We start from the raw sequence: 23,376 nt of genomic DNA, 5'->3' as shown, positions 1-23,376 counted from the left end.
CATATTTTTATTTGTTATATGTATTCTGTTTTGTTATCATTTATTTATTTAAACTTGATTTTTATATTTTCTGTAAAACACTCGCTGCCATGATTTTGGATGGTTCCAGGGTGCTGCTTGCTATGTTTTTTTTATTTTTTTTATTTTTTTTAATGGTTAGCAGAATGAATAAAACATCATAGTGTCATATTTATATTTAAGGGTTTGTTTAAATAGCTATATGCAGAGCAGAAATAGTAGTGATTGTCTTAGCTAGCAGCACTAACAAAAGAATAAATGTGTAATACTTGATTTACTCCTTCAGAAATTGATTGGTTCAAGAAAAGTAGGCATTTCATACTCGAATGGAGTTTGCAGTTGATTGTGGAGGACTTCTTTCTTCCCTAAACACTTCTGGCAAGCACTTTTAAAGAGACTCTTCAATCGGGACATGAAGGCTGAAGGTCAAGTCCACCCTTAAAGTCCACCCTATAATATTTATTCTCAAATCTATAATTGTTATAGCCCAAGCACCAATGGTGCGAGGACCCTCTTGGAATTGCTCAATTTATTGGCTATAATAGTACAATACTTGCAGCTTATATTAATTTTAGGTATTTGTGAATTTATACATATACTTTTTTTAAATCTTTCAAGTAGTATAAATTACCATGTTTTGATGAACATGAAATATATACACTGATTTTCAAAAGTTTGCTGTCAAGACAGGGATGCATTAAATTGATTAACAGTAAAAACATGTATAATGTTGCAAAATATTTTCAAATAAATGCTGTTCTTTTAAATTTTCTATTCGTCAAAGAATCCTGAAAAAAATATATATTTCCACAAAAATGTTAAGTAGCACAACATTGATAATAAGAAGAAATTATTCTTTAGCAGCATATATATATATATATATGCTGCTAAAGAATAATTTCTTCTTATATATATATATGAATAATTCAGATGCAAAAGCCTCTAAGTGCCATCTGAAATTTTGTTCTATAATGATCATTTTTATCAAGCTCGTATATTTAAGTTCAGTAATTTCACTTAAATGGCAATGGAAATTAGCTATTAATTGTCATTTAAGTGAAATTTCTGAACTTAAATATACGAGCTTGATAAAAATGATCATTATAGAACAAAATTTCAGATGGCACTTAAAGTGACGTATGTTCTTCATTCATCTTTACGACAAATGCCTTGATCGCGGTTCTCTGTTCCTCTTTTCAAATGAATGCGCTGTCGATATCTTCTATAACAGACGCGATGGCGGAATCTACACATGATGTTTCATAAACAAAGTTCGGGAGGAGCACGTTCAAATAAGCAATCCAATCAACTTGTCATCAAACAATTATGTCTACCCTATCAGCATGAGAGGAAGCATATATTTATTCACTCTGTCAACTCACAGATTTCAGCATCCCTCCACTCACTCTTGGCTTGTTCTTCCACAGCCAGGAATACGGGGGGAGTACTTTGGGTTCGGGCCGAATACCGATCCCAGAGCCTCTCCTCGGACAGCACGCCAAATATGCATTTATTCTATCTGACTTATTTGTAAGTGTGAAATCTCAATTCTCCAGCGGCAGTCATCTTTGTTGTAAACGAATTCAACCCAAGCGCTCGTTGGTGACGTGGATGATTACGTTACTGTTGATCATCTGTCCATCATCGTATAAGGCCCGCCCTGACAATTTGATTGGTCCGAACAGCTTTTGTTCGGGCATAATAGCTCCACAACGGATCATGTCCAGACCGAACTTCCCGACCTAAAAATGTTGTGGGCGGGGCTAAGTTTGGCTGGCATCCAGGCTATAATATAGCAAAATAGGAAGCCAGTTATTTTAAATTGTAACAATAATTCACAATATTAGTATATTTTCTTTATTTTTGAATAAATAAATGCATCCTTGGTGAGTATAAGAGATTTCTTTAAAGTTCCCCTGTGGTGAAAATAAAGCTTTTAATGTTGGGTATATGTCTATGGGGTGTTTTCAATATGGTTTAAGACAAACCATGTGCAAATTCCCAAGTCAACACCATTGCTAAGTATTTTCTCCTTAAAACTGCAATGAACCAAAGACAGTCTCAAAAATGCGGTTTGAAGTCAACTTGTGATCATGAACGAGTGGATCTCTGAGCTGGTGTGAGTGAGAGGTGGTGGGGCTAATTTGCATATTCATAAAACTGCAAGGGTGTAGAGTTAAAATCATTAAAAAAATCTTACCAACCCCAGACTTATGAACAGTAGTATAGGCCTATAATAGTATATTTATAAATCAACATAGATTAGTAAATTATGTAAGAATGTTTATGATGCCTAATGCATTATGCTTTAGAAAATTGACATTTATTTCTTTGGCAATACTGATAAATTGTGCACATGACCAGAATCAATCAATCAATCACATTTATTTATATAGCACATTTAAAAACAACACACGTTGGTCAAAGTGCTTTACATACAGCCCAAAACATTCAATCTAAGATTACAGTCTGTTAGAGTTGTTTTGTAGCAGATATATCTGTTAGCAGTGCACTGTGGTTTAGACTGGAGTAGTGTTTGTATAGAATGGTATTTGGTGCATAAAAATAATGGCTAAAGATTAGCAATTCTGGCTGATTATAAACTCTCCCTCCCCTTCCCTACCGTGCTCTGTGGAATAGGTAGCAGGTGGTTGTGACAGGTGTGATGGAGGCTTCACTGAAAGACATTGAAATAGCAAACAAATTGGAGGAAGCATTTTGTGGGGTTTCCGGTGATTGGTGTCAGGGTTGATGGATGTTACCACCCTGGGATGCAATCCCAAGACCGTGTTTCCAAGGAGCCCAGGTGCGGCATGGGGGAGGGCGCAGGTGAGAGCAAGTGGAGAGAGACTAGAAAAGAAAGAAAGAAACCTTTGCGGAATATTTATGACTGAGAGACAAAGCTGTTCTATGCTCTGTTGTAGCTGTGTTGGTTTGAGTTTAGCGTATTTTAAACACAAGACTTTTAAAGGCAGCAAATGAGTTTTATCCACACCAGCATGACCTTTATTGGGACAAATGGCCCGTGGTGCAATTGGGTGTGTGTCAGCGGCAGATAAAAAGAGATGGCATTAGAAAAGATGATCTCTGGTCACCGCACTGATTTGTGGCGAGAGGAAGATGAAGCAGTTTTTCACCCTCTCGCTCCATATTGAGACGGGAGGGCAAGAGATGAAGTGAGAGAGCGGAAGAAATAAGGAGGAATGACACTTCAGACGCGGGTTATGTAAGCAATCCACAGCGTTGTCAAACACTGACACCTTATCAGTCACTTAGCGTTTACGTTTGCAACCTGCCAGATCTCCTCTAAGTCTCCCCCATAGACTCCAGGAAGGGAACACTGGAGAAAAAAAATCCATACGGCTCGCGGCACAGTATATGGAAATCCTACTAAAAAGGCCTCTAACTGATGCTGGCACTCTTTTTGCCAACAATCCCAAGACAAAAGACGCATTGAATCGCTCAGTTTTTATCACCCGCTCTAATCTTAATACCTTTTGTAAGTTAAGCTTTAACTGGAAAAGCTGTTGTTTGGTATTGACTTTCCCACATAATCCAATTCCAAATGATACCGGGTCTTTTTCTGATTGAGACATCACTGAGCTTGTTTTTCCATCTCTTATTCCTCCAACCAGTTTTCGTTTCCTCAGCAACCAGAGTTTCCTACCCACTCAGAGGTGGTGTGTGTTTTCCAATGGAGCCCGATGTAAATATGACGGGCCATGGAAATGGAATAGAGTGGCAAATTGAATTACGTGACGGCATAATGTGCCAATATGGCAGGTGCACTCAGCCGTGTCTGTGCGGACACCATTGATTAGTGGCACCTGTGTCTGCTGATTCTGTCTCCTGGACAAGAATGGAGTCGGCCTGTGACATTTTTTGTGAATATAAACCTTATGCCGTTCAAAATGGGTAACAGACCAACACTCGTGTTATTGCCTTTGACAGCATGGCTGAGCCATCTTGGTCTGCAGAGGCATGTGTGCAAACCGTCCACTCTTAATATTGCTTTACATGGCAATGGAACCTGTCAACACTCACGCTCACGTCTGCCAGAATTTTACATCTAAACGGCGAGGTCTTGTTGCACCATTGCACCAGCAAGTGATGCAAAACAAAATGGTTTGTTCGACCCAAATAGACAAAGTTGGCAAAGGCATGGCACCCATTTTACATGACACAAAAACTTTACAATAAGGTTTCTAGATGTTAGCATTACTTAAGAACATAGCTAATATGACATAATAATTACTGTTGTTGTTAGTTTTATTATTATTTGTATTTAATAATAGGTAAAAAAAAACATGAATAATACTTGTTATACTACTGTATAGTGTGTGTGCATGTGCGTGTGTGTGTTTATTGTCCATTTGTAAAAGAAAGTTGGCCTTAAGCATGTATAAGCAGTAGGCCTATATTTTGTAAATGATTGTGGGATAAGAAATATATTGCTTTCTGTAGTTATTTTTTTTGTGAACAAACCTTAAAAATGTTTATTGTTATCTATATATTGGTTATCTGCTTTAGAATATAAATGATGTTTGGTTATCAGTATCAACCAAAATTCCCATATCTTTGTATCCCTACAAATAAACATGAAATTTATTAAATAGAGATTCAGCTCAAAGCCACCATAGATATAGTCCAGCCTTAGATTTGACTGGCATGCAATTCTTTTCTCAAAGGGCTCTATTTCTCTCTTTCAACTAACACAATTTTTAACCCTGTTGCCTTGGTATCCTTGCAGAAACCTGAGAACATAAGAGTTCAATTTTCAGAGGCTATCCTCAGGCTGGGAGTACAATATTGTTGAAGAATCCTGCCTGGATAATAGCAATGAAGCAGCACTTCAGATGAAACCAGCAAGCATGCACAATCAGCCCTCTGCGCGGAATGATGGGATGCATAGTAGTGGGACTATTTGTTCACATGACTGGTTGAGTCTCGAGAGCGATATATTTGTTCTTCATTCAAAGTCACATTTCCATCTAAATAACAAAGCCATCACATGATTCCCGCTCGATTCCATCGGAAAGCTTCAGCTTCAATGTAACCTTTTCTCCTTAATCAGTTCTTTTGTAGCTAAATGTCAGTAGATTAATTGAAAACTTGGGGCGGTTTAAAACAACAGCTGACAATTAATTTCCGTTGTTTCGGGCACCCACTCTAAATGCGTTTGACAGCACTACTGCGTCAGCAGTTCATTGCACAATATGGAAAGTTTGGGACAAGTGTCCAGAATGTGTGCTGTTCTACCCCTGCGAAATTGGGCTTTAGCACCTTAGCTTGCAGAAATCCTTTTAGGTAAATGTGTTTTAGCCTCGAGTACAGCAGGAGGAGATGAAGAGCATCTGAGAGGATGATAAATGATGGCTTCAGAAGGAGCAGCTGCCCCTTTTCCAGCCAGCATACACAACCTACCTCTCTCTCAGCCTTCAGAATGAAGAAAAATAGGAAAAACATAGCTCAAAGCCTCAAGTAGGGATTTTGTGTCATCCCATCAGACAGTTTTAGCATTAGAAATGTAACTGATGCATGCTGGAGTTTATTCAGAGGACAGTTTTGTCGTTTCTCCACAGGTATCAAGGTGGAGGGAACATTCCGTGATCAGGTACCATGATACCATAACAGTGGTGTGTTTGAGGTAGTGCCGAAGGCTAGAAAAGATCTCCGTTCAGAGCATCCTCTGTTTTTATGGAAATAGCTTGCATTGTTTGTTAATTATTTATGGGACTCTGTAAAAAACAATGCATTGTCAGCCTTTGGTGCCGTTGTGTTCTTCGGTGTTTCATGCGTGCTCCCTGCAGAGCTCTGAACTACTTAAATAAGTGCTACGGGAACCTAAGGCGGTTTTAGAGGCAGAGCACACTGCAGTCCCATCTGCATCACTGGCTCCTGGGGTAGAATGGATCTCTGTGTAACCTTCATAATGATCCTTTTTTGATCCCTTTAAGACCGAATGCACAGATCCAATATGAATATACTGTCTACATTCACTTGAGATATAACCGACTAGGTTTACTAGGATACTTGCCAAGATGGGTGTTTTTACATAATTTTGTGTGAATTTGTCCGTACAAGCACAAGACGTGAAGGAGAATTCAATCAATATTTTATAGCGCGTGCTTCGGATGTTTGCGTTCATGAAACTTCTTGACCTGCAAATGTCCTGTAATAATGTAGGGAACCACTGGTTATACAAAGGTAGCAGTTCATGTTTTACTTACGTATACGATTTAGTTTTAATCCAGATGACACGTGTGCTGTGTGAACGGTCAGCAATCAAGAGCATGCAACAGAAGTGCTCGCTCTCTCTCGTCAGTTAATGTTAATAATGCATGCCTCGTTTTACTGTCTTTGCCATTGACATCCGACTTAACTACAGACTTTCCACTGATGTCTGTGAAAAAGGGATGCGCTCGACAAGCTAGCGTGTCTGTGCCGCTGCGCGCTCAATCCACTGCGTGCTCAATCTACTGCGTGTTTTCTCTTATCACCACAGCTATATAGACGCTACTATATTTAGTTTAATATTCCACTAATTAGATGCATTTATTTCATAGACAGCTTTCTATTTTATCCCCATTATATTCTCTGTCTGTTTTTTTGACTGGACACAAACACAAGAGGCCAGCGTTGTGTACAGGTATCGGTTGTTGGTATCGGAACGTTTTTATGAGTACGAGTATGAGAGTGCAGTATCGGGCCGATAGTTGCATCCCTAGCGAGAATGTCTCTTTTCCCTTGTCAGATACACTGCAAACTTCCTTTCCATCTTTCATCATGTTTATCCCACTGTACAGGAATGCACATATTCTGCCTGACTGCATCGCTTGTTCTTGCTCATGCAATTCTGCAGATTTAATTACACGCTTTTCTAGACTCGTATAAAAAGTGGGAGAGCGGTAGGAAAGCCAGTGATTGAGGAAGAGAGGCAGTGAAGAGTGGGCCGAGCAGATCCCTGGGGTCATGTATTTATGTCAGAGGAACGGAACCCTACTGTATAATGATTTGCGATGACCTCGTAAATGAGCGGATTATGCCGGGGTTGTCGGGAGCAACAATAATGGGCCCGAGGCTCTGTAGGGTTCTCCATATAGTCAAACGCCTGACCGCACAGACGGGCCCTGGGAGTGGAATCCACCTGCTCTGTCAAACTAGGGCACCAACTCATGCGCATTATTTCATCTTCACCACCACAGCTTGCTGAAAGTACTGATTGTGTACTCACATACTTGCATACAATACTACTATTATATAAGTGTTTCTTCAACAATGGGCACTTGTAGTTTATAACTACTCCATTCATAATCTCACTAGTTTATTTATTTATTTATATGGTGACTGGTTACTGTATGATGATACTTACTCGCATGTTGTCCCGTGACGTTTTGTTATACATTTTGACAGTGCTTGGTTGTGAGATTGTGATATGGCTCAGTGTGATCATCAAATTGCAACAGTTAAATATATATAGTTTGACACGCTGCATGCTTCAGAGTAAAGCACAGCACTGTTCATTTTCAGTTTCAATTCACAGTAGATGCTACTCTGCGAGCGCTTTAAATCTATACATAAAAAGCATTTGAACAAATAATAAATTGAGGCATTTTAAATCATTTCTAAGACCATTTTAATGGTGATCTTCATGTTAAATAAAAAATACAGTGTCGACATCTGTCTTAGTTGAAGTTGAAGTGACCTGTGAAAGTGATTTCAAAGAGGCATGTGTCATATCTGTCATATCTGTCAGTGTTACAGAATTCATGCTTCAGGTTAGAGTACCCAGCCCAGATGCAAATATGTGGCTAATGGCAGACTGGCGGCCTTTCTTTCTTTTGTGTAGGCTGATCCAGGGGATTAAAACATCTGCCTGCCCCTGCTCGCTATAATAGCATTAGGGAATGGATATGCTTTAGTATTCTGTTAAAGAATGTCTGATATGAGGACTCGGCTGATTTAATTAAGTAAAAAGCTAGACCTGAGAGCAAGGGGGGAGAAGGCAACAAAGGCAAACACAGAATGGGGGAGACAGACAGGCTGAATTCAGTGTGTAGTCTCTCGGCAACCAAGCGTAGTCATTTCAGCATCAGAGTACCGTGAGAATGTTTTTACGGCATTAATCTCTATACCAGCCATTCATCCTTTCACCAACAGTGCTCATCTTTTGATCTCCAGACTTTAATACCATTCCTAACTGCTGCCACAAGCAGCAACCAGACATTTTGTCAGTCTGGCATAACTCATAACACATGATTGTGTGGCATAACACAGTGCTTTTGCTTCCAGGTTAGACAAACATATTGTTGTTGTTATAAATGTACTTGTACCTAAATTTTTACTTTTAAATGGATAGTGGAACAAAAAACATGACTGTTCATGTTTTGGGTGAGCTGTATAGGTTATACAGTATGTACTGTACAGTAAGTTCAGTCAGACTGATGCTCTTGCTCACATTGGAGGAGTTGTACAGTCTAGTAGGAGAAAGTACTGCATTTGGAGTAAGTGCCAGAAAAGGAATCCATTTTTAGAGGCTTGGAAACCTTTAAAAAGCCAATTTCTCTCACATCCAGCAAGCATGTTAGCAGCAAATTTCTGTCACTCTGCGGCACCCCCCAAAATGTGTCTTTTATTTCTGGCAAAAAGTGTTGGCTACAGAGACCAAAAAATTCCCTTGTTCTTGTCTATTTTGAAGAAGCCAATATTTAAAATTTTGTATTTCATTTTAGTATTTGTTGTGATTATAACCTTTTCTTTCCAGAACGCCGACCTTTCCGTTCAAAAATGTTTTCCATGGCCTCTAGCAGGTCCCAGCCGTTCAGAGCGCAGTACTGATTTTGTGTGAAATGGTACTTTTTATAATTTAATTATGTATTTGTTTTTGTTTTGGCTGTAGGACCCTTACTCAAATTATGTGACTGGCATTCCAATAAAAATTTTTAGGATTTGCGAACAGCAGGAAGTAACAGTGCTGACTGATTTTTCTCTACTCTCATTAGCTAATTAGTTATGGAAAAGTCCATTCATCATTCGTATTTGCAATAGTAGAGTTGCTAATTTTGTGTACCCTTGATGGGCAACTATTTCAACTTGTTTCCTATTAAGTCTGGATGTCTGGTTTGGTACATACTTTCCTTAATACTTCACATTTGCTCATTCCAGAGAGCATTTGATTGGATGAAAATTAGTGTAATGCATCATGAGTCTGCAATATTTTGTATCTGTTTTCCTGAAGGAGAAAGACACTTTGAGTACACTAGCATATACATGGCGTCAAAGCTTTTTGTTGTGATGTGGTCCTTCGTAAATGCAGTGACTTCTAAGTTATGAGGGGGTCACTTTACCTCAGGTGATCCCACAGAGATGCCTTGAGATTGAAGAGCTGCTGGGTGTGCTATCGGATAGCAATTACTGCAGATCTGTGCCTCTCATTCAAAATGAATGATAGCATTCCCTTTCTGGTCTCTAGGTCTCGTCTGTGACCACCCCAACTGTCCCTTTGCTGTATCAGTTCTCTGTCTCGCCCCCTTCTGTCCCCAAACACCTGATGGCTTTCGTCTGAAGCTATTTTCACCCACTGACTGTAACATTCAGATCCGCTTTTGAACATCTAATAGGAATGTTGTTGGTATTCAGGTATTATCATTGTCCTTCTCCTGTTCTTTTTTACCTTGCTGCTAGGATAAGCTTTGCCAAAAGTATGACCAATGTAAATGTCACCTCTTTTCAAGGATTTCTAATCAGATTCCAATTGTACTTTTCCTTTTTTTATTTTATAAAAAAGATAACATCACAATCCTTGTTCCCCTGTTGTGTGTGGCATTGAGGTGTTCAATGGTCTCTTCGGCATGCTTTTCAGAAAGGCATGGTTGTGAAGGTCAGTCTGTGTGTTGTGTGGTTCGTTCTAGGCCACACAACCCTGCCCTTTCCATCAATTCCCTTTTGAGATGAAAATATGACTCTGCTGTCCTAACCTTTTAATTACATGAAGGCTTAGCAGGTCAGGCTGGAAGTTGCATGTTTGTGGGTATGTACTGTACATCTGCTCACAGTATTCCATCGGTGCCCAGAATCCCTTAACATCCATGGCCTGATGACATGTCCACTCCTGAAAGACATATCCTGGCTTGACTTTTACCATTCAATGTTCAATGTACCGTAAATGTTTTTGAAAGAAAGGCTGCATTTGTTTGTTTAAAAATGCAGTAAAACGGTATAAGATTGTGAAATGTTATTACATTTTAAAGTTTAAAGTTACAATTTAAAGTAACTGTTTTCTATTTTAATATATTTTAAAATGAAATTTACTGTATGTGTTATAGCAAAGCTGCCTTTACTCAGTCTTCAATGTCACATGATCCTTCAGAAATCATTTATCACAGTTCAAATATATGATCATTTAATGCATCCTCACTGAATAACAGTATTTATTTCTTTAAAAAAAACTAATCTTACTGACCCCAAACTTTTGAACAGAAGTGTATATAATTCATGTTCATTTATAAAATATTGATTTAAGCTAAATTATACATCTTGAAAGGTTAAAAATAAAGTATTTTTAGATATTCAGATCAATAAGTATTATTATTATTATATTTTTTTTTTATCTTGACAATGAGCTTATAGTAATTTAATCCTGTAAACGTTTGAACGGTATATACATATGTAGTATTAATTATTATTATTATTGCTATTACTGTTATTAATTGTTGTTTTACATGGGGTCTTTTTTATTTTTAATTTTTTGGGGTAACAATTCTTTAATTAATGTACTGTGCTTTACATGTCAATTTTGAAAATGTAGTTTTCCACATCCTTGAGTTATTATGGCTGTGCTGACCAGCATGGAAATTCAGCGGGGTACTTTTAGGATTTTTTAAAATATCAAACTGTTATTTTGATATGTTATTTTGTGCGCCAGGTTAGCTGGCGCACATTTCTGGCTGCCCACAATGAATCTTCTCATGAATGTTCTGTGTAATGTCGGAAAGCAATGCTGGATTCCCCAAAGCAGAAGGGAATTAATCTGAGAAAACAGACATGTGCAGGATCTTGAATTCTAAAATATCAGGGCTATAATTCCTTCTTTTTTTTTTTTTGCACTTAATGAGACTCACTCCTCTGAAGAAGTTATAAGTGTCCCAAAAGTTTAAGAAAACCTCAAAAGTCTCTTCAAAGTCAGAGGCGGATGGTGGGAGCCGCCAGATGTGACCTCTCTCTCTGGCTCCTCCAAGGTGGTTTTAGGACACTGGAGTGTCTATTCCCATCAGCGAGGCTTATCAGAGTGGCAGCAGTGGTGTCTAATCACCGCCCGGCAGACAGACAATAAATCCCTCCCTATTATGGCTCAGGTACACACGCTTCAATCCTCTCTGACTAAAGCAGCCTGATAGGACAAAGACTTGATCCTTAGAAACGCTTGCACTTTGTCACTGACTTTGAAGTCTGTGAATCCAAGGGTTTTTGTCCAGTGACATTTTTAGCTGGAAAAAGCTTTTCTCGTGTTCATATTTGCAGATTACAGATAATTGTGCTTTAATGGGTCCACTTATCGTGTTTAATTTAATACCTCATAGGCAGCATATTTCTAGTTTTTGAGGAGGTAGATCATGCAGTGGAAACCTGTGTGAGAGGTGGCTGGCCTGGAGTGAGCTGTAGTGTGTCTGTGTGTGTATACACATACACGTTGTGTTTTTATGTTTGATGGGGACTTTTCATAGACACAATGATTTTTATACTGTACAAACTGTATATTCTATCCCCTTACACTAATCCTACCCCTAAACCTACCCATCACAGAAACTATCACTTAGTATGATGTATACGCTGTTTTTCTCATGGGGGCCAACAAATGTCCCCATAATGTAGGGTTTACCAGGCCACACACACACACAGGATTAAATTACATTACTTCAGTTAGTTCTGGTCCATAGTTTCTTTCCAGCCATGTGATATTCTACTGGAATCGTTTTACAGTTTGTATCACTCCGCATGCAGCATTACTGACAGCGAGTGTCATGGCAGACGAGCAAACCCACCATCATTTTACAAATTCTACTGTTGTTGTGTCACGGAATGTAGTTTTAAGAGTTTTTTTTAGGCGAGAATGTAGTTGTTAACTTTAAATATGTGGTTTATTTATAAAGATAGAGCCTATTTAAAATGTGCTTCGTTTTTGGTGATTCAAGCTCTAGGCCGTCAGTGGCCGTTCAGCACTCATGTACCCACCTACAGCTTTATCTTCGGGAATTTGCCACTGACTCTTATGTTGATATTGTGTAAACATAAGGTATAATTAATTTTGGGTATATCAAGTAGGCAATCTTTGCAGTTATTATTCTATTACTTCTTCCAGATGAAATGGATTTGGCTAAGGGCAAAGTTAAGTTTCATAACTTATGTACATATATTTATTTAACTTGTACTAAACTGTACTATAACTAGAGCGCTGCTTTTGTACTTATGTTTGCTTGTGTTTATTTTCTATTGTACAAACTTCTTATACTTTTGTAATGGCTATTATCAATTATTTAAATATTATTGTTCAATAAATATTTTCTTTTCTTTTCTTCTGCCTTGCCTTGCCTTGCCTTGCCTTGCCTTTTATATAAATAACATGCCATATTTGGTATTAAGAAAGGGTACGATGTGATTAGTGATTGTGATTTCGACTTCAGTGAAAGTTACATTATGCCATTGTATTGCAGCAAAGACTGTCTCTATGAGTGAGTCAGTAGAAAAGACTTTTATATTGACAGGGACTGAAACAAGGTTGTAAATCAGGACGTTATCTTTTACTTTTAAAAACACCAAATAAGATGCAACTGACAAATGAATTGACTAGTGCCGTCATGGGGAATCCCCTTAACTGTTTAAAGGATACTAAGACAAAGATATCGCTTTCCTCAGCGGACATTCAAACTGATTTTCTTATGTATATAAGATTGACCTGTAGAATATCAGATGCAGGTAATAGTCTCGCTTAGTTGATCTCTCGCTCTCATAATACTCTACTCTACATAGTACAATAAACTTCAATGAAGCAAGCAACTCAGCTTTCCTTTATTACTAGTTCTAAAATTACGTTTTTAAATTAGTATCGGAGGCTTGGGCTCCACTGTTAAAGTCCTCATGAAATCAAAATTGACCCTATTTACTTTGTTCACCACAATACTAGTAATATGCGCTAACAATTAATCCATGCAAGTTAATACACAGAAAAAAATGTTTGTCGTGGTAATCTTTAATCAAAATCTGAAAAGTTACTTCGTTCTGGAATGGCGTTCCTTCTCTGATGACGTCAGTTTGACGGCTTGGGTTGAAAACGCTTAACCACTCCCCTCCAACCGTCAGTCTGCTATGAGCGAGAGATGGAGAGGAGGAGCGCTAAAGTAAAACCCTGCCCTCTATTCAATATTCAATTTCACTTGGAAATACGTCACAACACTGGAGAAAAGTCGTTTGCAACTTCCGGTTCACAGGGACTTTAAACTGTCGACTTGAATCTGTGGCCGAACTACTTTTATAACAATTTTTTTAATATATTATATTATTTTAAGATGTTTAAATGAATCTCACTCTCTTTCTGTAGCCATAAATTCCCAGTTATGACTGCATATTTTTAAACATGCCTTGCTTTCAGGCTTTTGACTACGTGAAGTGCTCTCAGGTTGGTGTGCCATGTGAAGTGAGACACAAGGGTTCATTAATGCAGCTCATGCATGCTGACCCCAAAGTTAATGTCCCTATCATTTTGGAGTAGGGAGCATCTCTCAAGTGGGATAACTCATGTTTAATGCATTGCACTGGTCAGGGATTTTAACCTCACCTGAAGAGACGGGGAGAGAGTGTGACACGGACTGGGCGGTCCCTTAGCTCTCCGGTCAGGGGCCCAGCAAAGCCCAGGGCTGAAAAGCCAATGCAGAGTTATTCTGACGGCTGACATTTACTTAACATGGATAACCCTATTCGTCTGGCCTGTGTTCTAGGGGTCTGAGTTCGAGGGTGGCCTCTGGTCCCCTTTTGCTCTCAACCAAATCATGCAACAAATCATAAAGCAGGCATGCTGTATTCTCTCACGGCACTAAGTATCTACCAATCTACTCTGCTTAGACCCGGCTAGTTTCCAGCCATAGCCAGGGTGGTCTTTCTGCTAGACGAAGGAAGCCTGATGGGCAGAAGCTTGTTTTATAGGCCTATGCAAAACTCTGTGAGGTTTATTTAGTACTTGCCTCAGGGCTCTTGTTGCAAGCGGCCGGGTTTGAAGAGTTTTGTTTGGTACTGAGAGATGATTTATGCCGTGGTCACCCATGGATATTTGCATGGATTTCTGTGTACTTTCTCTAATGTTGTTTAAATTCAATTGACATGCAGATGCTCTGAGCAAAGCTGAGGCACAAATATCCATCTTCAATGGCTTTGCGTTGAGTCCCAAAAGTGGAATGCTAATTAGCACATTAGCTAAGATGAAAATTTGGTGAAAATGCTAATAAGAAAATTGTTTTTCTAATCAGACTCTGACTCATTGCACAGTTTCATAAAGCCATGTCAGCTCTAAGTGCTTTTTAAAACTGTTATGCGGGTACCAGAGGCGGTGCATTAGCTAAGCCTCTGATTTGGGGCCTTAGCTGCAGATAGATGAGCTCAAGACCAGGTGCTGTTGACATGTTACAATTAATGAAGTTTCACAGCACGCAACATCAAGAGGAAGCACTGAATGTGTTAAAAGTAATGTTCCGCAAGGGACCTGACGAAGAATTTCTCCTTTCATTTGTTAGTTATTGTTATATTCATGAGGTTTGTGTTGTTTTTAATGGCTGTTCAAGAAATGCCATGAAGTGATTATTCAGTCAGATTGTACTATCGATGTGGGACCAAAAGTTTGTTTGTTTCAGCCACATTGTTATGATTTTGAAATTTGATTATGAAATAAATTATGACTATTATTATTATTTTTTTCTCTCTCAATGTTTTCAAACAGTGAACCTGACCTTGTAAGATAATTGTTGATTTGCCATTTTTAAATATGCTTTTTTTCCCCTTCTGGGTACATGACACTTTGGGGATCTATTGGTGAATGGCTTCCTTCTAATTATTTTCTCTTTTTTTTTTTCTCTCCCCCTTTCACACAGGAGCTGCTCAGTTCCCAGGTATGGCTTCCCTTTTACCTCTTGTCTGTGTGTTAGTTTCCATTCCCAAACCCATTTCCCAAATAGCTTGTCCTTTACAGCTAGCAGTGCTGGTCATAACCGAAACCATCTCGCCTTTCTTCATCCTCTGACTCACTGACGACTTCTCTCTCCTCAACCTCCACCGGTGCAGGTGCTGTGTCTCTCCAGCACTCCATCTTTCTGGTCCCTTCTAACATCATCTGTTTCTCATCTTTCAGGACAGAAATTACGCCTCATTCTTTCAGGTGTCTCATCCAGTTGAATTTCTCCATTTTCACAGAGCACATTTACTCCAGATATGCAATCATTTCCTCTTTCAAATGTGGGGAATATGTTTCGAAGGAGACCGGTAAAATAAGTCATTTGGTAAACCGTACTCAAACTCTTCACTCTATCAATGTCTTGTCAGCGCCTCTCAGGTCTTCCTCATTTTATTTCTTGCCATATTTTTGATAAGGCTCATTGAAGACAAGCAAGGGTTCAAGATACCAGAATGTTTTATTTTGGATGGATGGATGGATGGATGGATGGATGGATGGATGGATGGATGGATGGATGGATGGATGGATGGATGGATGGATGGATGGATGGATAGATAGATACATAGATAGATAGATACATAGATAGATAGATACATAGATAGATAGATACATAGATAGATAGATACATAGATACATAGATACATAGATACATACATACATACATACATAGATACATACATACATACATAGATACATACATACATAAATACATACATACATACATAGATACATACATACATACATACATACATACATATAAATAATGCACTCTATAATTCATTTATGAGTGTCTCATGACTCACTTTTTAATTGCCTTAACAAAACTTCAAGAACATATTGTTGAATCACAAGCACCTGGCTTAATTAGTCTACATTTTATAAATACAATTTAAATAGATGTTGAAAATAGAAATTCATGATATGTTAGTGACCATATTGGTATCAGCTAATATTAGCCATTTTTAAAATTAAAACTGGATTACATCTGCATGTTCGAATTAAACTGTACACTATGCATGTATCCATTTATTTGTGCCTGCTCCCCCTTGGTAGGTTTGCAAGACATTGTTCTTTGTAAGACTGATTTGAAACGATGTGTATTATGAAAACTACTATACAAATAATTAATAGTAATTAAAAAGAAAATGATTACATTGTACCAGGCCAATACTGGAAGTAGATAATATCAGTTTTTCTTTCTTTTTTTTTCTTTTTTTTCTCCATTTTAATTATAATGCCTCTTTTCAGCATGAAGAATTTTTAATTGGAACTGTAGTGTGAACACTGTTGATTTATAATATCAGCCATAGTATGTGTTATTGTTATTATTCATTTTTTTCTATATTGTTGCTTTACTAATCTAAAGCCATTAAAGATACATTCACAGATGCCCTTATTTATCCCCTACTAAATTGTCCCTGCCCTATGTAGTCTCATCAGCACAGAGGAAGGAATGATGCTTCTTTTTGAATGTCAGGCCACATTAGAATGGAAAACTAGACACCCGCCTTGCTCCGGACCTGAAGGGGGGTGATGATTCAGACAAGACAGTATTATGGCCAGCAACTTTAGCCCACACTCCTGCAGCCCTTTACGATTAATGCCCTTCTCCTCCACAGTCTATCAGCCCAAACATGCTGAGGCGCAGGAGAAATGCTCTCTCTCTCACACACACACACACATAAACCCTGCTCTTGGCAAAAGCACTGTATTTTTTTGCCTTGTGATTCAGTTATTAATCGAAGCCAAGTTATTTGTATGGGTATAAATTAGAAGTGAGCTGAAGACGACACTCTCAAGGGGCATTGGATGAATCCCAGTCCTTGTTAAGGACCCCAGTCCTTCATGGCCTTCTGCTTGGTTTATGCCGCATTTTCTCTCTCTCTCTCTTTCTCTCGCCCTTTTTCTCCTCCAGTTCTGCTTGTAAACAGAATGCTCTCTTGCCAAAACATACACTCGCCATTAATACTGAATAGAAGACCGTGCTGATGACTCTTCTGTTATTGTGTTAGCTGGCTCATGTGAAATTACTGTAAAGGGATCCAGATCCAGGCAACACTTACAACAAACATACCCATAATGCAAGTGTTAAAGTTCCAATTATTATTATTATTTAATATAGAGCATATAAATGTATTTTTATTGCTTTATTTTTTATTTTTTATTATTATACAAAATAGTATTGTATTTTAATATTGGTTAGTTATAAGCTAATTGTAAAACATAATTAAAATGATTGTATTGGCCTGAAACCTACCTGCTAGTCAGTTTCAGGTGGTGCTTATAATTTATGGGGGAGACATTCTTATTCTGTAGAGCATTTGATTGGACAACAGTCTATGCAGTGCAGGATGAGTCATCCATATTTTCAGTCCATTTTCCCGGAAGAGACGACTGTATGTTTTAAATACGTAAGTCTAATTTAGTTATTTTTATGAGTATGCTGTAAATAGGCAACCTCAAAGCTAACCGGCATGAACCCAAAGCATCAATTCTCCAAATGTGATTTCATTTGACTTTAATGTTAGCTGCTTGGGGAAAGCAAAGCTCTTCATCTTTCTCTTTGTCTCTGTGCTGCCTCCTCTGACCTCAAGGACGTGGCTCTGCCACAAGGAGTCCTTGTTCTGCCTCTTTTCCTGTGATGTCATCTTAGTGAATGTGTGTGAGGACTTTTTTTTTCTTTTTTTTTTATCTGTGGCGATCGATAGAGGAAGATGTGAGAGGCAGAGGGCAGTTAATCTCCTGCCACCTGCATGGGGATTCTTATCCTTGTGTGCACAGACGTTTCCTAGATCGGGACGCTCACTCTGAGACAATGCAAAATACACACAGAATTGCTCGCGCAATCTCGGCTCAAGGATGTCGTATTTAGATGGATGGCCACGAGAGGCCATGTGACTCCGGCACAGCTCACTGATTCCAGAGTGAGGGACAGGTGCTGGAGGTCCTGGCGGTGCACCATCTTGCTGAGAGGAGGAATGCTGGGAAGGGAAGAGAGAGACAGGGCAAGGCAGGTCTCTGCTCTTCCGCTGTTTCTCTTACCTGCTTTCTTTTGTTTTTGTTTTGTCTTTTTATCTCTTTCTCTCTGGTTCTTTGTTTAAAGCTGAATTTTCAGTATCATTACTCCAGTCTTCAGTCTGATATGCTGATTTGGTGTCTAAGAATCTTTTATTATTATTATTATTATTATTATTATTATTAATGTTGAAAACAGTTGTGCTGCTTAATATTTTTGTGGAAACCATGAAAAAAAAAAATCAGATTTTTTTTTTCTTATGAAGAGAAAACATTTATATAGAAAACATAAATTATTTTGTAACATTATAAGTGTCTTTAATGTCACTTTTGATCAATTTAATGCAACAAAAACAAATTATTGAACAGGAAGATTGGTATAAATATAAGTGAATTGATAACCATGGATTTTATTTGCTATTTTATTATTTAGAATTAAACTATTTATACATGTAAATATTATTTATAATATATATAAAAAATAGTAGTGAAATATTTTTTGTTTTGTAAACATTATTTATAATAATATTTCATTTTTTTATATATATTTATGATATTTAAGAAACCTTAAAGGCAGGGTAGGTAGGAATGGTCTAAAAAACTTCTTTTTCAAATTTGTTTAAACTTTATGTACATATCAATACATAATTAAAATGTAAGTACTCTGAAAAAGAAAGTATAAAAATCGAGTGTCTGTAGACCTCTCACGACTGTTTTAAAGACAGCTCATTATTTCCATTCACTCCACCCCCTCCCTTCTGGGCTCCTTCCAAAGCCACGCCCCCAAAACACATGAACGCGCGACTCCAACCGCTGAGCTGAAGACGCATTATTTACCTGAGACAAGCAGAGAGGAAGGAGCTCAGTGCATGTAGTGACATCATGTCAGAATCACATGTAATAAAAAAATCTAACGCTAATTGCTTATGAATATAAACAAATAAGATGTATTTTAGTACTCACTATCAAGCTAGCATATTGATATTGGTAAATTTAAAATATATATTTTTTGATTCGCTAACGAGCTAGTTATATAAGCTAAAAACAGGTTGCATTGATACACTTTTTTACATTACCATCAGTTACATTGTGATGAAGATGAATTTCGTGTAAGATTCATAACATATATGGTGTTCTGCATGTAGGGGTGGGAGATATTGACAAAAATGAATATCTCGATATTTTTTTCCAATATCTAGATATCGATATTCAGGCGATATTTTTGCCATCCTTCAAAGAAATGTGAGCAAACTGGCAAAGAAGGTCCAGTTGGTCTTTTGACTTGCTGCATTTGACCTATATTATTCTAGGCTATAGAAAAAAACAAAAAAGGAGCTAACTAAACAGAATCTGTGGCAGCCCCTACTTTTTCCACTTACAAAAAAAACAAAAAAAAAAACTTAACTAGGCACTTCTTGCAACAGTGATTATTAAATCAAACAACAATATTGTTGATGATCAATTCAAAGTAAAAAAAAAAAACATTTTCAAAACGGTATGAATCCATTCATTTTTTTCCCCAAAACGCTATAAATCCATCTTTTTTTTATTTGTATTTTTTTTTTTTTATGGTTTGTCTTTTTAAAAAAGTTTTTGTCTTTTATTTTTCGTGTTTGCATTTATGAGGAAAAAACAATATTACTTGACAGTTCTCCATTATGGACGCGAGCGCTCTGAAAGCTGCACTAAGACTTTCAAACTTTAACAGAGACCTCAAAACAGAAAGCACAAAGCCTTTCTTTAAAACGAATTTCGTTTTGTATTAATTGTATCTTAATTTAAATTTTTTTTTCCTTAATTCATTAATATTTTCATTCCTGGATTAAATACATAAAGTAAATATAGGCTATCAATCACAACATAAGGTGCTTGAACTGGAGATTATATCATCGTGAACCGAACCGTAGCCTCGCCTCACAGGCCTAAAAAATGTGAAATATATTTACAGAAATCTGGTTCTAAACAAAACCATCCAAAACAAAATAAAACTATGTAGCCTAATAAATGTGCATTTCTCCGGTGCATGCGTTCACTAGCCTACTGTGAAGATCGCGAGTCTATCGTCAACTTCATCTTTGCAGCCGACACAGAAATTAATAAACAATTAAAATGTCTTATTGCAATATTTTACACATTCATAATCATTACTTTTGCTGGTTCTTTGAGGCAGCTTTTTAGGTTTATGGCGTTTTGGAAAAGAGCTCTTCACGTACAAACACCGTTTCACCAAGGCACAGCAGCCCTTCAGCACATAAGAACAAAAAGAGAAAAAGCACGGACTTACTAATTACGAAACTTTGATGTGGTTGAACAGGTGAAACAGTCCCAAATTCCTCTGCAACTCAAACTTTCTCAGTACAAGTTATGAAGGAAGAGAACAGCATTACAGTTTTCAGCGCGTCCTCCTTTGATTGCTGTGTTGTGACTGGAAAAGTGCGTGCAGGAGCACATGCGCAAAACGTAGGTTTGTAAAATGTCCTTTTGTAAAATAAAAATAATTTTAGGGCGAAGCAGAGGAGGTCGTGCAAGAGGCCGTGGCGTGCAACTAGGGTCCGAGGAAGTAGAGGCTGAGGACGGGGTGGTGGCTGGAAAGCTACGCTGATATTGACACACGTTTTATTTCTTTGTTTATCCAAAGACTTTTTGTTCATTACCTTTTCTTGTACTGTCTTCTTTTTTTGCCTTGTTTGCCTTCGCTAAATGCATGCCGGTAATGTGAATTTTGATTGCTCTTTCTCTGCCATTGTTTTGCTATTCCTAGGTTCCGTGCCTCTTGAATTCCTCAAATCAAACGTGCGCGCGCAAGTGGGCAGATCCCGTGGCAAAAGGGTGGTTGCCATGGTTGCGAGAGAGAGTGACAGTCGCCTAAGCCAATCCTTTGATTCGTCCCGAATGGAAATAATGAGCTGTGTTTAATACAGATTAAACGGTCTAGAGTCACTTGATTTTTATACTCTTTTTTTCAGAGTACTTACATTTTAATTATGTATTGATATATATAGAAAGTTTTAACAAATTTGGATCTTTTATTTTTATAAAGTCCTACCTACCCTGCCTTTAAGATATAAAAATTTTGTATGACTTTTGATGGTTGCATCAAAACAAGCTTCACATATAAAGACACTAAAATGAATTAAAATGTGCTGTTTATTTGTGAACAGCTTATGTTGTAACAGTCTCTGAAAGCGGCTTGCACCAGCAGTATTCTAGTGAAAAAGGGGTATTTGTTTATCCATTGCCGTTGAGACTCAGTCACAGAGGCAGAAGTCCTTTCTTCCTCTCCCTCTGCTGAGAGAGATTTCCAAATGAGCGAGCAGGGGTGGCAAGGCCTCTGGTGCTGTGCCCGGCCCCCGTCGGCTCTCTGACGCATTAATCATGAGGCTGCCATCCATCCCTTCCCACACGCCACATTCCACTGCTGCTCCCATCCAACCACCATTTTACCCTTCATTAGCACTAGTATCATCACAATTTACTTATCCATACGTTTGTGTGAATGCTTCACGGCTCCTCAGCGTACACAGAGAGTGGGAGGAGGTCTTTGTGGCTCAGGGGCTTGCTGAGCCTTTTAAGGGAACTCGCTCTGGTTTGTTTCAAAGAGAAGTTGGGTTTACACGTGCCGTTTTAAACCTGCTTGTTAAACAAGCCAATATTGTTTGTGATTAAACACAACCAAGCTGGAAGACTCTCTTGAGTCCATCATTGGAACTTGACAACTATAATATTTGCATTAAATACATTCCATCCATGCTTCTAGGCTGATGGTATCAGCGCTGCAAAAAAAAAAGAAAAAAAAAGTATATATATATATATATACACACACAGTGACTCTGGGATATGGCTATTTAAATATGAAAAAGAAAACGTCTGATGTATTTTAGATATCTGACATTATTAGATAACTTATATATTTAGAAACCACATTAAATTAGCCTGAAATCTGTACTTTTTTTGTAGGGTTAATCGTTCAATAAAGCAAAAAATCACTTAATTGAATTAAGACAAGTGATGTCCGTGAAGGATTTAGCAGAAATATCTCAAAAGCATCTGCAGAGAGACACTCCTTAAGGCTTAACTTATTCCAATTAAGCTTGATGTATTCTCTTAAGTAGATTTGGTACATTTATCCATGTGTCATAAGGCTTGCTGTTGAATTTGTGCATCTAGCGTGTGAAAATCGCCCCTGCTGAAAAGACTTGGCATTTCAGGGTTTAGAGGCTGGTTTAGCTAGTTAGAGGGATAGTTCACCCAAAAATGAAAATTCTGAAAGAAACGCTATAGGTTTAGAACAACTTGAGGGTGAGTAAATGATGACAGAATTTTCATTTTTGGGTGAACTATCCCTTTAAAAGGCCTGATGGGGAAAGCATCATCCAAAGGAGCATATGCTGGTCTTTTTAACAGGGGTGACTGAGCTTGAAAGGGGATGTTGGCATGTGTATCTGGAGGTCTCCTTTCACAGATGGAAGGGCACAGTGAAGTAATGCCAGTGCTGAGCTGCTGGCCATCAAAACACAAATGTGCTTAAAGTGATTTCGAACAAATGATATCAGACACAGCCTGTGGGCCTAAAATAAACCAGCATTAATGACACTGCAGTATGCAGAACATGTTCTCATATTAGAATGTACCCCGTCTTAATTGAGACATTAACATCTTATTAAGATAAAATGTCAGCATTGCATGGATAGTTCACCTAAAAATGAAAATGATCATGTCGTATCTAATTTTTGAAGAATATGCTGACTGCTCCTTTATTTATAAATAAAATAAATGGGAGTAGGTGCTCAAGCTCCAAAAGCACTACACTGTAAAAAATTTGTAACACTCCCAAATCAAAAATTTCAATTGACCGATAACATCTAAATTTTTCAATTGGCCCAAGTGAAAATCTGTACATTTAATTTTAGAATTTACAGAATTTCACTTGGGCCAATTGAAAAATTTAGATGTTAGCGGTCAATTGAAATTTTTGATTTGGGAGTGTTACAAATTTTTTACAGTGTATAAATGTGTCCATACAACCCATGCTCTATATTCAAAGTCTTCTGAAGACATGTAATTGCTTTGGGTGTTGGGCATAATTTTGAATTTTGGGTAAACTATTCCTTTAACATACTACATACTAA

At 37.8% G+C, this 23,376-nt stretch overlaps 1 protein-coding gene across 5 annotated transcripts in view; it reads left to right on the top strand.

Moving 5' to 3' along the window:
- The window catches only part of cadm1a (cell adhesion molecule 1a), a 281,152-nt gene that overhangs the window by 174,020 nt on the left and 83,756 nt on the right, over nt 1-23,376 (top strand). For 4 of the 5 annotated variants that reach the window (XM_084388136.1, XM_084388134.1, XM_084388135.1 and 1 more), the window contains exon 2: nt 15,153-15,170. The exons of the other annotated variant lie outside the window; for it this stretch is intronic. In XM_084388136.1, coding sequence (XP_084244262.1) covers nt 15,153-15,170 — 18 coding nt within the window. The remainder of the gene's footprint in view (nt 1-15,152; nt 15,171-23,376) is intronic. 5 annotated transcript variants of the gene reach the window in all.

This window comes from Rutilus rutilus, assembly GCF_951802725.1.
Source record: "Rutilus rutilus genome assembly, chromosome: 18".
NCBI lineage: Eukaryota > Metazoa > Chordata > Actinopteri > Cypriniformes > Leuciscidae > Rutilus > Rutilus rutilus.
The sequence above is the reverse complement of the archived record's forward strand: the minus strand, read 5'-3'. Positions and strand labels throughout refer to the sequence as shown.